At 55.6% G+C, this 13,572-nt stretch overlaps 2 protein-coding genes across 10 annotated transcripts; one reads left to right on the top strand and one right to left on the bottom strand.

The window, feature by feature from the left end:
* Nucleotides 1-187: 187 nt before the first annotated feature.
* Nucleotides 188-11,539, top strand: FCHSD1 (FCH and double SH3 domains 1). 8 transcript variants are annotated; one of them, XM_074313692.1, is made up of 21 exons: nucleotides 254-295; nucleotides 529-626; nucleotides 931-1,044; nucleotides 1,229-1,274; nucleotides 1,680-1,747; nucleotides 2,064-2,220; nucleotides 2,302-2,438; nucleotides 2,531-2,594; nucleotides 3,439-3,567; nucleotides 3,815-3,937; nucleotides 4,117-4,212; nucleotides 4,642-4,764; nucleotides 5,169-5,273; nucleotides 5,438-5,599; nucleotides 6,199-6,327; nucleotides 6,406-6,489; nucleotides 6,659-6,773; nucleotides 6,908-7,128; nucleotides 7,912-7,999; nucleotides 9,076-9,131; nucleotides 9,259-11,539. In XM_074313692.1, the coding sequence occupies exons 5-21, from the start codon at nucleotides 1,737-1,739 to the stop codon at nucleotides 9,322-9,324; spliced, it is 1,866 nt and encodes a 621-aa protein (XP_074169793.1). In that variant the 5' UTR covers nucleotides 254-295; nucleotides 529-626; nucleotides 931-1,044; nucleotides 1,229-1,274; nucleotides 1,680-1,736; the 3' UTR covers nucleotides 9,325-11,539. The 8 variants fall into 8 exon arrangements, with proteins under 8 accessions (XP_019594604.2, XP_019594605.2, XP_074169793.1 ...); XM_074313693.1 differs by having other exon boundaries at nucleotides 2,085-2,220; nucleotides 9,259-9,397; XM_019739051.2 differs by having other exon boundaries at nucleotides 1,629-1,747; nucleotides 2,085-2,220; nucleotides 9,259-9,397.
* RELL2 (RELT like 2) lies at nucleotides 9,748-13,547 on the bottom strand. 2 transcript variants are annotated; one of them, XM_019739053.2, is made up of 8 exons: nucleotides 13,101-13,547; nucleotides 12,441-12,680; nucleotides 11,979-12,044; nucleotides 11,815-11,881; nucleotides 11,194-11,379; nucleotides 10,559-10,934; nucleotides 10,398-10,431; nucleotides 9,748-9,939 (listed from the first exon to the last, which is right to left on the bottom strand). In XM_019739053.2, exons 2-7 carry the CDS (start codon nucleotides 12,622-12,624, stop codon nucleotides 10,399-10,401), a joined length of 912 nt encoding a protein of 303 aa, XP_019594612.1. In that variant the 5' UTR covers nucleotides 12,625-12,680; nucleotides 13,101-13,547; the 3' UTR covers nucleotides 9,748-9,939; nucleotide 10,398. The 2 variants fall into 2 exon arrangements, with proteins under 2 accessions (XP_019594612.1, XP_019594614.1); XM_019739055.2 differs by lacking the exon at nucleotides 9,748-9,939 and adding an exon at nucleotides 10,000-10,068 and having other exon boundaries at nucleotides 13,101-13,239.
* Between the last annotated feature and the right edge of the window lie 25 nt (nucleotides 13,548-13,572).

Genomic DNA, 13,572 nt, shown 5'->3' with positions numbered 1-13,572 from the left:
AATAGAACCCAGGCGTCTTGACTCAGAAACCTGGGGTTCCCCCTACTGCTCAGCGGACGCGGCGTCCACCTCGCGACCCGTAGCCTTTCTGGTGTATTGGAAGCACTGACAAGAGGTTTAGTTCCTCTTCGGCCCCCTTGCTCCTCGCCGCCCAACGCGCAGCCAGACCAGACGTGGGCGGGGTGAGGGCGGAGCCGGGCCAGGGGCAGGGGTTCGGCGTGGGCGGGGCTTCCTCGAGTTCCGGAGTCGAGTCTCTGCCTGGGCCGGAGCAGAGATGCAGCCACCGCCCAGAAAAGTGAGCTTGGCCTGGGAATGGGGATTCCTGGCGGGCTGGGGGAGTGGTGGGGACCAAGGGGGCACCGGACTCGCGGTGGAGGACGAGAAGTGGGGGGGGGTCAGGGCCAGACCCAGAAGTAACCGAGGAAACAGCCCAGCCCCTCCCCGGCCCCGCCTCCTCACCGCTGCCTGCGCCGAGTGTTTTTCAGGTCCCCGCGCTAGGGGGTCTTCATCCTTTTCTTACCTCCGAAGGTGAAGCCCGCCCAGGAGGTGAAGCTTCGCTTTCTGGAGCAGCTGAGCATCCTTCAGACCCGGCAACAGAGGGAGGCAGATCTGCTGGAGGACATCAGGTAGCCCCTGACCCCCCCCCCCCATACCCGTATCTTCGCGGTCGCGCTCCGCCTCTCCTTCGACGTACATTGGGGCGGGGAGGTGGGGGTGTGTGGGAGGCGATAAGCTGGGGTGAAGAGCTCCCCAACCTGCCCATTCACAGCCCTCACCCTAGGCCTGCCGCTCCAGATACCGGGTAGGAATACTTCTCCCACCCCGTCACACATAAACACACAGGGATCCTCCCTAAACCCCCTTGACTCCACACCACTCCCTCCACCCCCACAATCAAGCTTAGGGCAGAATCCCCCCTCCCTTTTCCAGACCTGTTGGAAGGCTGGCGGACACTGTACCCAGGCCCCCATCAGTCCTCACCTCCGAGCCCACAGATGGTTCTCCAGGGGTGGGGAGGATCCTGCTGAGGCTCTGAGCAGTGAGGTGAGGTTGTCCTGTGTTGCTGGTGCTTGAGGTGATCTCAAGGACTGTCTCCAGTCTCATTCCCTCCTGGTGTAGTCACACTCTAGGCCTTCTTCCCCTCTTCCTCCTGCCCAGGCTGAGGAGCAGACTGGAGGTGGGAGAAAGGACCAAAGAGTAACAGCACCCCACCCCCTAATCTCCACAGATCCTACAGCAAGCAGAGGGCGGCCATTGAACGCGAGTATGGGCAGGTATGGGACTCCTTTCTCTGGACCTTGCCTTTTGTTCTAGCCTCCTCTACCACCAGCAATGTCCCTCCACACATACCCCTATTCTGGTCAAGAGCAAATGCCTGGTCAGGCAGACTTGTGTCAAATCCCTGCTGTGCTACTTATTAGATGTGTGACCTTGGACAAGTTCTTTAACCTTTCTTGGCCTCAATTTCTTTCTCCATAAAATGGGAATAACAATAATTGTACCTTTATGTGGAGATGTTGTAAGGGTGGAATAAGTGAATGCATGTAAAGCTTTTATAAAGCGAGAGGCACATAATACACCTCCAGCAGTGAATGGCATTGTTATACTTTGATCCTATGTTCTCCCAGGTGGGGGAAGTCTTTGAAAGGGAACTGGGTCAGTGATGACTTTCCCACCAGGCACTCCAGAAACTGGCTGGGCCATTCCTGAAGAGGGAAGGGCACCGGAGCGGGGAGATGGACAGCAGGTGGGTCCCCTGGAGGGGGAGGCCAAGGGACTGAGAAGGAATGAGGAGCTCAACCCCAGGAACCTGTGGGGATGAAGGCTCACCCCAGGGGGAGGACTTGTGAGCTGCAGGTAGAGCTGACACAGCAGCGCCAGAGGAGCTGACCTAGCAAGGACACTGTGGGTAGGGGCGGAAGGCATGAGTGATCCTTGTGGCTGAGCTAATGGGCTGATCGATTGATGGGCTCCCAGATGAGGGGGATGGGAAAGCACTCTGTCTCCCATGGTGTTGTGGGGGTGTCTTGTGAAGCTTTGGAGTGCTCCCCTCCTCAACACAGACCTTCTCTGTGGAGAGACAGGATGGTGTTTGGTGCCTGGCGCTGTCTGCTGGATGCTACTGTGGCTGGAGGCCAAGCACGGCTCCAGGCGTCTGACCGATACCGTGACCTGGCAGGGGGCACCGGGCGGAGTGCCAAGGAGCAGGTGCTTAGGAAGGTATGGCTCAGTGGATGCGGGGAAAGAAGGGCTGACTCGAGGCTGGAGGTGTCTGGGTCAAGACTGTATCCCTGCCCTTAGGGAGCAGAGAACCTCCAGAGGGCGCAGGCTGAGGTGCTGCAGTCTGTCCGGGAGCTGGGCCGAAGTCGGAAGCTGTATGGGCAGCGGGAGCGTGTGTGGGCCTTGGCACAGGAGAAGGCTGCTGATGTCCAGGCCAGGTGGGGTCATAGGGCATTAGTTAGTAAGCTTTGGGGGAGGGGTATGTATAAAGGCAGGGTCTGACCTTGACTCCTCTCCCTTGCCTACGCAGGCTGAACCGAAGTGACCATGGGCTCTTTCATACTCGGACCAGTCTCCAGAAACTCAGCACCAAGGTTCGGGCGATGAAGGCATGAGTAGGGGCAGGGAGGAGGTGGGCCAAGTAATCTGGTGGTTTGGAACCCAGGGGCATAAGTCTGAGAAACTGGGTTGAATCCAGGCTTCCCTACTTCCTTGGTGAGTGACCTTGGTTAACTTGAGCTCTCTGAGCCTCGTTTCCTTCATCTATACAATGAAAATAGTGCCTTTCTTTTTCATTTCTTTAACATGTATTTATTGAGGACTTCTGTGTGCTGAACACTATTCTAAACACTGGGGATACAGTAGAGAATGATGCCAATGGAATTCCTACACTCACACCCTGGTGAGGGCAGATAGATAGTAAATAAACAAATAAATAAGATCAAATGAAAATAAAACAAGGTACTATGATAAAGGGTAACAGAGGGGTGTAATTTAGGGGAGAAAGCCTCTCTGAACAGGTGGTCTGAGTGTCAAGAAGGAGCCAGCCATTCACAGATCTAGGGGAAGAACATTCCAAGGAAAGGAAATGGTGGGTGCAAAGGCTCTGAACTGGGAATAACTTTGTCAGCTTGAGGAACTCAGAGGAGGCCGATGTGGCTGGAGCACTGTGAATAAGGGGACAGGCCCTGGGAACAGAGGTTAGAGAGGTTGCAGGGGCAGCTCCTGTTGGATCTGGTAGACCACAGTAAGGGTTTTTATTTTAAATGCATGCAGATGCTACTAGAGGATTTTTGAGCAGGAGTTGTGAGTATATAAAATTTTCAGTAGAGCATCAGACATCTCAATAATGCGAGAATCCATTTTTGACCTGGGTTTGCCTTGGAAGGACCCCAGAGGTCCAGGACTCCCTATTGACACCCTGTTTTCCCCTCCTAGCTGTCCACCCAGTCAGCCCAGTACTCCCAGCAGCTGAGAGCAGCCCGCAATGAATACCTGCTCAACTTGGTGTCCACCAACGCCCACCTAGACCACTACTACCAGGAGGAACTGCCAGCCCTGCTCAAGGCCAGTCCCAACTCAGATCCCCATGCCTCTCCGTGGGGAGGGTGGGGAGAGCCTCTCCCTGCTTCCCACCACCAGCAGGCTAGGTGGGGACATGAGGGACATTATTAGAAGCAATAATAATGTCTCATTCCTTCCCTCTTTCCCATATCTCATGCCCATCACCCATCCAAACCTCGATAGAGAGCTTGCTTTGTGGTAAAGGCCTGGGGGAAGGGTGGTGGTGTCAGTATCTTGGGGTTCTTTCCAGGCCCTGGTCAGTGAGCTCTTGGAACATTTGAGGGACCCCCTGACCTTACTGAGCCGCACTGAGCTGGAAGCTGCTGAGATGGCCCTGGAGCATGCCCGCCGCGGAGCACAGGCAACGTCCCAGGTGAGAGCTGTGCCCTGTAAGAGCTCCCCAGAGATCCTGTTTACCCTTCTCTCCCAACACAGACCACCCCATTGCCCATCTGCCCCTTTCCTTCTCAACTTGTCCTCTTTCTTCCAAGAGGGGACAGGTTTGGAGAGGGAGCCATTGCACGACTGACTTTGACTTCTTGCAACCCCCAGGTAAGCTGGGAGCAGGATCTGGAGCTCTTTCTTCGGGAGCCGGGGGTGTTTTCCCCCACATCACCTCAGAAGTTTCAGCCAGCAGGGAATGATCAGGTGAGACCGCCCTGCTTGTTAGAACTAGGCCAAAGGTAAAGGGGACTGTATTTTAGGCCTCTCCCCTATTATCCTTGTCCTGATATTAACGTGGCAACTGTTAAACCGTGGAGAGGGGCTTTCAGAACCCCGGTTCATCTCCTTTTCATCAGCACACAAATACACACTTCATTCTGGATTTCTGTCCACTGGACTGTCCTTTTCATTCTCCCTCTGTCCCTCAAGCTGGATCCCATTCTGGGACTCTCTGCATCTATGTGTTCACGCGAAGGCACACCTGTGTCCACAGACGTATGTGTGTGCTTCCATCTCTTTGTCCCTATCCCTGGAGGTCAGGACAGAGAGAAAGAAAAACGGCGGGAACTAGAGGGAAGGGGAGTAGAGAAGGCCCAGCACGATGTCCTCCTCACAGCACTCCTGTTCACTTAGGTGTGTGCCTTGGAGCTGGAGGGGCACGCAGGTGTGGCTGGGCAGAGTGACCTGGAGAGAGAGGTTCAGCGCTGGACGAGCCGAGCTGCCCGTGACTACAAGATCCAGAACCACGGGCTTCGGGTGAGGTGGGGAGTGCAGGTGTTGTGGGTGGACAAGAATGCCTGAGAGATGGGGATCCTGGAGTCACTGGGGATGTCCTGGGGCTGCAGGCAGTGGGGGAGGGAAAGGCATTGTAAGCCAACAGTGTGGCACTATAGTTAAGAGCACAGCTTTTGGAGCCCGACCCACTGGGGTTCAAATCCTGATCTGTTGCTTCCTAGTTACGTAACCCTGGGTAAGGGAGTGACTTCACCTCTTTGGACCTCAGTTTCCTTATCATTAAAGTGGGGCTAATAATAGCAACCACCTCACAGGGAAGAGGAAATGACATAATGCAGGTGAAACCACTAGCAGAATGCCAGGTCCATAGTAAGTTGTACTCTTTCATATCTTCATCTACCCTTGTCCTCTACCTTTCCAACCAGGTGTTGCAGCGGCTGGAACAGAGGCGGCAGCAGGCTCCAGAGCGGGAGGCTCCGGGCATAGAGCAGCGGCTGCAGGAAGTGAAGGAGAGCATCCGGCGGGCACAGGTGACGCACAACCCTGGGAGTTAGGGCCAAGATCCCACTTCCTCAGGCAGCACCTTCCTCTACTCCTCTGATGGTGGGGAGGGGAGAGGCAGTGATAGAGAGTGGACATATTTGGGGAGGTAAGCCTAGCCATAGTCTTGATTGATCCCTCTTCCCCATGCCAGGTCAGCCAGGTGAAGGGGGCTGCCCGGCTGGCCCTGCTGCAGGGGGCTGGCCTAGATGTACAGCACTGGCTGAAGCCAGCCATGACCCAGGCCCAGGATCAGGTGGAGCAGGAGCGACGTCTCAGCGAGGCCCGGCTGTCCCAGAGGGACCTCTCTCCCACGGTGAGCTCCCTCCGCTCCCTACCCATACGTACTCAGGAGGGTGAAACTCCCCAGTGGAGGGCCAACCCTGTAAAATGGGAATCACAACAGCACCTAAATCAAAGGGTTGTTCTGAGGCTTAAATGAAATCATTTAAGTATAATTCTTTGCATAGTTTATAATCTAGAGTCCTCAACAAACTTGTATTATGAGTAGGACGGTGGTTATGAACTAAGGTTCGGGGGGCAGCCTGTAAGTAAGTATTTCTAGTACCAGCCACTCACTTATTAGCTATGTGATCTTGGAAAGTGACTTAACCTTTCTGAGCCTCAGTTTCCTCATAAGTAAAATGAGGCTAATAGTTATACAAAACAACACTGGGTTAGTATGAAGATTAAGCGAGACGATACACACAAGATATTTAGTTAGCACTGTGCCTGGCAAATGTGAGCACTCAGTAGGCTAACTCTGTGGTCATCGTTAGTGTCATCCTGCTCTGTGGTGAACGGAGCTACCTTGGAAGACGATCCACCGAGTTTTTTAACGGTAGGGGAGAGGAGCGGGAGATACAATGGGTACTTGACAGAGATGTCTGTTCTCCGCACCCCTCTTTCCCCCAGGCTGAGGATGCTGAGCTGTCTGACTTTGAGGAATGTGAAGAGACAGGGGAACTCTTTGAGGAGCCTGCCCCCGCAGCCCTGGCCTCCAGGCCCCTCCCCTGCCCCGCACATGTGGTGTTTGGCTATCAGGTGTGAATGGGGGTGGTGACCTCAGATGGGCCGGGATGGGGAACCACCAAGTCCTGAATCATTCCTTGTGGGGCCCAGGCAGGGCGTGAGGATGAGCTGACTATCACAGAGGGCGAGTGGCTGGAGGTCATAGAGGAGGGAGATGCCGACGAATGGGTTAAGGTGGGTATGGACCCTGGGCTCTGACTTTGGGAGGTGGGGACAGTGGGAGGGACTTCTCTGTGGCCCACAAGGACCCAGCCAGGCAAAGCTAGAAGCCTGAGTGGAGGGGGGCCGTGTCCGTGGACTACTGAGGCAAGTCTGTTATCTGTTCTCATTGCTGGGTGAGCAGGCTCGGAATCAGCATGGTGAGGTAGGCTTTGTCCCTGAGCGGTATCTCAACTTCCCGGACTTCTTCCCTGAGAGTGGCCATGATAGCGACAATCCTTCGGGGGCAGAACCCACAGGTAAGAAAGGGAAATTCTGGGTCAGAGGATGCTGGCTATAGAGTGGTTGCTGAGTGGTTGTGACCCTGAGGTGTCATGGTCCTGGGGTACCACTGCCACCTCCCCACCTCACCATCTCGCCTTGTCTTCTGCAGCGTTCCTGGCCCGTGCCCTGTACAGCTACACGGGACAGAGCACAGAGGAGCTGAGCTTCCCTGAGGGGGCACTCATCCGCCTGCTGCCCCGGGCCCAGGATGGAGTGGATGACGGCTTCTGGAGGGGAGAATTTGGAGGCCATGTTGGGGTCTTCCCCTCCCTGCTGGTGGAGGAGCTACTTGGCCCCCTAGGGCAGCCTGAATCCTCAGACCCTGAACAGGTGAGGCTTCCTTCCCCCTGGGTCCCCAGGCACCTTTGGATTGAGCTCTCACCGCAATGAAACCCCATATTCATTTTAATACCCCTCGCCTCTCCAGCTTTACCTCCTACAATGGCTTGGGCCTCCCCATCTCCTTTGACTGGGCTGACAGAAGGGAAACCAAGGCAGTCTTCCTAAGAGTTTAGTGGTGCTACTTTAGCGCTGGATAGATCTGACTTTAGCTTTCTATCGTGTCACCTTGAGCAGTGATTTGACCTCTCAGAGCTTGTTTCTTCACATGTGAAAAGGGGATAATACCTACTTGAAAAGGCTAACTATCCTGATTAGGGATAATGGAGGTAAAGCCCTTAGCACAGTGGCCTGCATGAAGTGCTTTAAAATACAGTACCTATTGTTATAACGCAGCTGGAAGAGCATAGGAGTGGGAGTCAGGAGACCTGGGCTCTAGCCAGGGCACTGCCACTAACTGGCTCTGTGATTTTGGCTTAGTCTGAGTCTCACCTCTGACACAGGAGTCATAAAATCCCCTACCTCATGGGGTGGTGGTGAGGCATGAATAAATTGGTGCATGTGAAGTGCTAGCAGAATCCCTGAGACATAGTAAGTGTCAATACATATTGGCTGTTGAAATGTGTAGCAGCTACAATTCCCACCCAGATACAGGCATTTGTTGGCTACTCTCCATATTGGGAAGTGGTGGGACAGGAATTGAAGGTGGGATGTGAGGACAAGCTGGTGAAACCTTCCCACGTGTCAGAAATAACTATGCCCCCTCATCCCCAGGTGCTGCCATCCCCTTCTCCTCCCAGCTTTTCCCCTCCTGCACCCACCTCTGTCTTGGATGGGTCCCCTGCACCTGTCCTGCCTGGAGGTGAGTAGAAGAAACGGGGCGTCCTGGCAGGGGAAGAGGCGGGAAGAAGGTGGAAGCTTGGGACTCCTGGGTTATGCTGGGCTCCTCTGTCCGCCCTTGGGAACCTCCACCTTTAGCCTCACTGAAGCATGATAGTGAGAAGAGCTTGAGCCAGGCTCTTCTTTCAACTCCCTGTTCAAACTCCCCACGATGACTTCCTAGTGTGTGATTGGGGGTGGGTGTTTAACCTCTCTGTGCCTTTACAGAGTGAGGAGGAAGGTCCCTACCTTATGGAGTTGTTGTGAGAGTTAAAAGATGTCTGTAGAGTGCCCAGGATTGTGCCTGGCACACAGCAAGGATGCAAGCAGTAGCTATTTTCTCATTATTATTTTAAAGTTAGCTGGTTTCCCCCCAATACATATTGTCTGCTCTCAGTGTTCTTAAATCCTGCCAACACCTTGGTTTGTGTCATTATTTTCCTTCTTGGAATGTTCAGCTTTTCTAAAACCTTCTAGTACTTGCACTTCCTTCATAGAGGCTCCCTCCCTGACCCTGGAGACCCCTGTGAGCATTATCTTCACCCCCTTCTCCAGCACCCATAGTTCACTTTGAAGGATTTAGCACTCAGTCATTCATGGTGCTTGTTGGTGTTTCATTATTGGGTTCCTAACAGCCATGGAGGTGGGTGCTGTGGATACCACCTGCCCTTCTCTGGTACCTTCAGCAGGGCTGGTTATATAGCAGCCCTGCTGTATAATCGTAAGTGTTGAGGACGGATAGATAGATGGATGGATTTTGTGGCCCAGGTTGGTAACTGTTTTTGTTTTAATTGGGGAATATTGGGGAACAGTGTATTTTTCCAGGATGTCAAGTCCTTTTTTCCATCCAATTGTGGAAGGCGCAGCTCACTGGCCCCAGTAGGAATCGAACCGGCAACCTTGTTGTTAAGAGCTAGCGCTCTAACCAACTGAGCCTTCCGGCCGCCCAACTATTTGTTAGTTCAACACATATTTACAGAATGCCACTGTCCTAAGTGCTAGAGATAGAGCAGTGAACAAAACAAAGTCTGAAGACTGACTTGTAGTTCTTGTTTCCAGACCAAGACCTGGACTGCCCTGGACCGCTGGACGTGATGGTACCCCGACTCAGGCCGGTAAGAGTCTCTTCCTTGGAGGAGAGGGGTCATTCCAATTTGTTCTGTTTTGTTTGAGGGGCTGAGGGAAGGGACAGGGGAATCACCAAGGGAGGCCTCCGGAGCATTGCTTGTGTGTTCCCTACAGATGCGTCCACCGCCTCCCCCACCAGCTAAAGCCCCAGATCCTGGCCACCCAGATCCCCTCACCTGAAGCCAGCGGGACCACCACCCATGAGGAATGCTGCTGCTGCCCCTGTCTCCACGTGTCAGAGCCCACTCCTCAGTGATCTGGAGTGACACAGCCAAAACCTGGAATTTACCGCATTTCCACTCTCCCCGCTTCTGGGGCTGGAACCCACTCTTCCTTTTCCCTCATTATCCATCCTCCTGCCATCGCCAGGGCTGGGACTACTGCTATCTCTTCTGCCACCACTCCATCTCTAAGGTGGTGAAATACCCTAAAATCTCTGGGGCTGGACCCCATCCCCCAAAGCCTTGAGTGGCTCTGGCCCATCTATGTCCCCACCCTGGCTCTGTGACCCACCCCACTCCAGATGCCAGGGCCATTGGGGTTGGGGACTGGGACAGAGGCAGACCTGTCGGAAGGAGCTGGAGCCAGTATGTGAAGCAGCTGTAATGGTCTGAGCAGATTTATTGACAGTGAATAAAGGGCACGAAGCCCAAGCCAGGGCCTGGGCCTCTTGTGCCAAGAGGGCAGGGGGCTAAGGTGCTATTGCTTTAGGGGCCCACCAAGGGCAGGGTCCTGCTCCCAGCTGCCACACTTTACCATATGGTGCGAGGTGATGGGGAAGGCGGGTCAGGTGACCTGTTGGCAAGCAGGGGAAGGGGAAGAGACTGAGGCCGGGGGTTGGGGGTGGTCTTCTCCCAAGGTCCCCCAGCCCGAGACTGCAACTCCAAGTGAAAGTAGGGCTGGTCCCTCAGGTGCGGGACAGTGCTGTCCAGTAGAGAGGAAGGGCTTCATGCTCACCCACCCCCTAGCTCTGCCAGTAGGTAGTCCTTCAGTGTAACAAAGGAGGCTTGGAGGAGAGGAAGGGTAACAGTGTTTCCTCCTATTCAAGCTGTGTTCCAGCCTTTCCTTGGGGGCTGTAGGACCTTCCATATCCCCTAGAGCACATGCCCACTCCCCACTACCAAACCAAGGAATCTGTAGCGAAGTCTAAGCCTGCAATCTACCCTGGGGGTACAGGGAGCTGATGGGTTTAGGTAGTATAAGTAGGGGGTGGGAAGATGAGATTATCTGACTTGGAGCCCAGACAGACTCACCTCACACACCCCTGGCTCCCCGTGCTGGAGACACCTGAGAGAGGGGAGGGGTCAACAATGGGAGAACAGGATGTGAGTCATATCAATGCACCCCCATCCCCAGAGTAGGGAGTAGGGAGCAGTAAGAGCTGAGCCCACCACAGCCCTGGCGATCTTCATACCTGGTGATCTGAGGTGTCCAGTTCGCTTGGCTGTCCATTTGCTTCTTGGCTGTCCATCCCTGGGCTTGGGCCCCTCCCTCCAGCCCCCAGTGTCGGCCCTGCAGAGGCTCCAGGGTTCCCCACAAGTGCACAAGGGACTAGGCTGTTGTCCCTGAGTCCTCCATTCTGCACTCGGGGGCTGGCGAGGGCCTGGGGCTGTGGCCTTTCAGGGGACAGGCTCTCCATGGCTGGCATCCCTGTCCTGGACTGTCCACCCCCAGACCCCTGACTACCCCCTGGGTCCTGCCCCCCACTAGAACCCCAGCTCCTGTCCGTGGGGGAGCCATCACGATGCTCATGCAGCCCATAGCGCTTCTCAATGTGTGTCACCCGGAACCTGGGAGAGGAGGGAACATTGGGACTCAGGCTGCTTGGTCCTTCCCTCCAACCAGGTATATCCTGGGTTTGACGGTCGCTTCCCTCTGGCCTAGGGCAGGGGAGACCTCCTCAAATTGTGAGGCACGTTATGTAGCCTGACTCCTGCTATAGGTCCCAGTCAAGGAGAAAAGGGCCAGGGCCCACCTTTGGAGTTAGGGATGCCTGATCATTGGGTCCCCCACCTCAACCTCCCTTGCCCGAGGGCACTCTATCCCCACCTGCCCACAGAGAACACGGTGGTTTCCCCAGGCCGGGGGCGGCTCTTTCCTTCCCTGGAGCGTCCCTGACGGACAAGCGGGGGCCTCTTGTTGCGGCTGCAGTGGATGCAAGGGGCTGAAGAGCCCAGATGCACTGTGTGATGATGGGAGGGGGTTCCATCCTGTAGGCTCGAGGTGGCATCCACGCTGGACAGGGAGGAAGGGAGCAGGAGTGACATTCCCGTTTCCCTTCCTGTGCCATTTGTTCTTGTTCTTTCAGCGTGCTCCTGAAACCCTCAGGTGCCCCACTTTCCCCAGGCCCCAACATTCTTTTCTTGTCTTTAATAAACTCAGTATTAAGATGATAGTGACCGTGTGTTCTCCCTTCCAGGGTTTTTTCCTAAAAAGAAGGCAAGGCTGAACCCAAAGTTGTGGCACAAGGGGTGATGCGAGGCTGGATGATACCCAAGTGGGAGGTATGGTTTCAAAGACAAGATTTCTACAAAACTTTCTCCCTATAGGTTAGCCAGCCTTGCTTTCCCCCCACCCCAAACATGCAAGGAGACTGGGAGAGGCTTGTGCTGGAGGAGAGGGTACTCTCCAAGGCAAGCGAAGTCATGCTGGCCCTTGTTTCCAGCTCACCTGGACAGCTGCACTGTCCCTTCTCCTTCACTGTCCCCCAGCATCTCCTTCAAGGCCTCAGCATTGGCTGAGGGGAGAAGGAAAAAAGGGAGTCAGTGGAGGTGGAGGTCAGAGCAAGAGAAAGTCAAGGAGGAGCGGGGAGGAGAGTGCCAGCCTATACCCACCTTCATTTTGGATGATGCAGCGAACAATCCTCTCTACTGTATCCTCATTCATGTCATCGTCCTCAGCTGAAGGATGAAAGAGGTTGGCAAGGAATTGGGAAATGAGTCAGCTTTGTGGGACATTAGAAGGTGGCTTCTGTGGCATATTGCTCAAGATATACCCACTTGCCTATTTGCCATGATGCTGGGTGTTGGCATTTCAGGGACCAGGGCAGAAAAGATGGGAAATTCAATGAGAGCCCAAGATTACCATCTGTGGGCCCTTCCCACCCATGCTATTTTCTGTAGCCTTGCTTTCAGGGTGGTATCACCCCACTTGCTGACTCAAGAAAGCATCACTAGGCCTCCTGAAGATTTGCTTGGGATTTGGCCTGGGTCTGTTGGCCAGGAAGGCAGACAGAGGTGTGGGGAGAGGGGCAAGGGAGAAAGGTGACTGAGCCAGGTTCTAGGCTCCTCACTCACGGGGCTGGAGGTGGGTGTCGTCAGGCTCCGAACCCCTCGATGTGCGGCAGCGGTAGCCCTTTTTCTTGAGCACGTGGCAGATCATGAAGCCTACCAAGCCCATGAGGAAGAAGACCAGCACAAGCAGGAAGAGCATGTACAGCCCATGTTGGGGTGGCTCCAGGTCAGGCTGTGGTTCCGACATGAGGCCCTGGGGGGCGAGCGCGGGCCAGGGCGCCTCCTGGGCTTAGGGGGCTGCAGCTAGGGATGGGGGGAGGGACAGCAATGAGGTCCTCAGGATTCCAAACAGGAGAGCCTTGGAGGTCCGGCCCCACCCACTACCCAACCAGGGAGCTGTCCGGGCCAGGAGTGCTGGTCCGGACCAGGGGTGCCAGATCGCGGCTGCGCAAGCCCTCTTCCACGACCCTGGTCCCGCTTCCCCGACGCCCACAGCGTTTCCCTTTCCAGCTTGTCCTGTGCTTCCGTCCCTCCCAAGGACACTGCAGAGCGAGATGGGACGGAATTCTCAGGCGTCCAGCGCAAAAATCGAACCTGAGTCAGCGTCCGCACCTCTTCGGCGCCGGCCTGAGCCAAGCCTCGGCAGCCCCCTCCCCTGCCTGTACTCCAGCACCCTCCTCGCTTTTGGTTCCTCCCATCCTGACCACCTGGCCCACCCAGTACCGGTGGTTTGGTTCTGGCTTCTGCTCGTGTTCCAGATCCAGCGGCGTCCTAGTCCGGCTCAGGGCCCCCGACGCCCTCCAGGCGCTCATCCCTTGCTTGCTTCCTTCCCCTCCCCCCTTCGCCGCCTCACCGGCTCCGGACTGCGGCTGCAGATGCCGGTGCCGCGGCAGGCGGGGGGAGGGAAGGATGGGGAGAGATGCAGGCTGGTTGGGAACGGCGGCAGGCTCCGGACAACTCCGGCCCAGAGAAAGGGAAGGGATGGGGGCGCCGCTGCAGCCGCCCTGGGTTCCCAAATGCCTTCGCCCGTCGCCGGCCCGGGACTAGGGGGCGGAGCGCAGGTGTGCGGGGCGGAGAGTGAGAGCCTTGTGCGCTAGTGAGCTCAAGTGTGGGGCGCGCGTGACTGCGCCGGGCCCCCCCGGGAGAGTGTGCAGCGCCGAGCCTGGGTCGGAGTGGGATGGATAGGCAGTAAGGC

This window comes from Rhinolophus sinicus, linkage group LG10 (genome assembly GCF_036562045.2).
Source record: "Rhinolophus sinicus isolate RSC01 linkage group LG10, ASM3656204v1, whole genome shotgun sequence".
NCBI lineage: Eukaryota > Metazoa > Chordata > Mammalia > Chiroptera > Rhinolophidae > Rhinolophus > Rhinolophus sinicus.
The sequence above is the reverse complement of the archived record's forward strand: the minus strand, read 5'-3'. Positions and strand labels throughout refer to the sequence as shown.

Excerpts from the sequence above, each read along its gene's own strand:
- FCHSD1 (XM_019739045.2), top strand. The coding sequence starts at position 275 with ATGCAGCCACCGCCCAGAAAA. Across the intron at positions 4,213-4,641 it reads AGCCAGCAGGGAATGATCAG|GTGTGTGCCTTGGAGCTGGA; the intron begins GTGAGACCGCCC and ends CTGTTCACTTAG. Across the intron at positions 5,274-5,437 it reads AGAGCATCCGGCGGGCACAG|GTCAGCCAGGTGAAGGGGGC; the intron begins GTGACGCACAAC and ends TCCCCATGCCAG.
- RELL2 (XM_019739053.2), bottom strand. The coding sequence starts at position 12,624 with ATGTCGGAACCACAGCCTGACCTGGAGCCACCCCAACATGGGCTGTAC. Across the intron at positions 10,935-11,193 it reads ACCGTGTTCTCTGTGGGCAG|GTTCCGGGTGACACACATTG; the intron begins GTGGGGATAGAG and ends CTCCTCTCCCAG. Across the intron at positions 10,432-10,558 it reads TGGACACCTCAGATCACCAG|GTGTCTCCAGCACGGGGAGC; the intron begins GTATGAAGATCG and ends CCCCTCTCTCAG.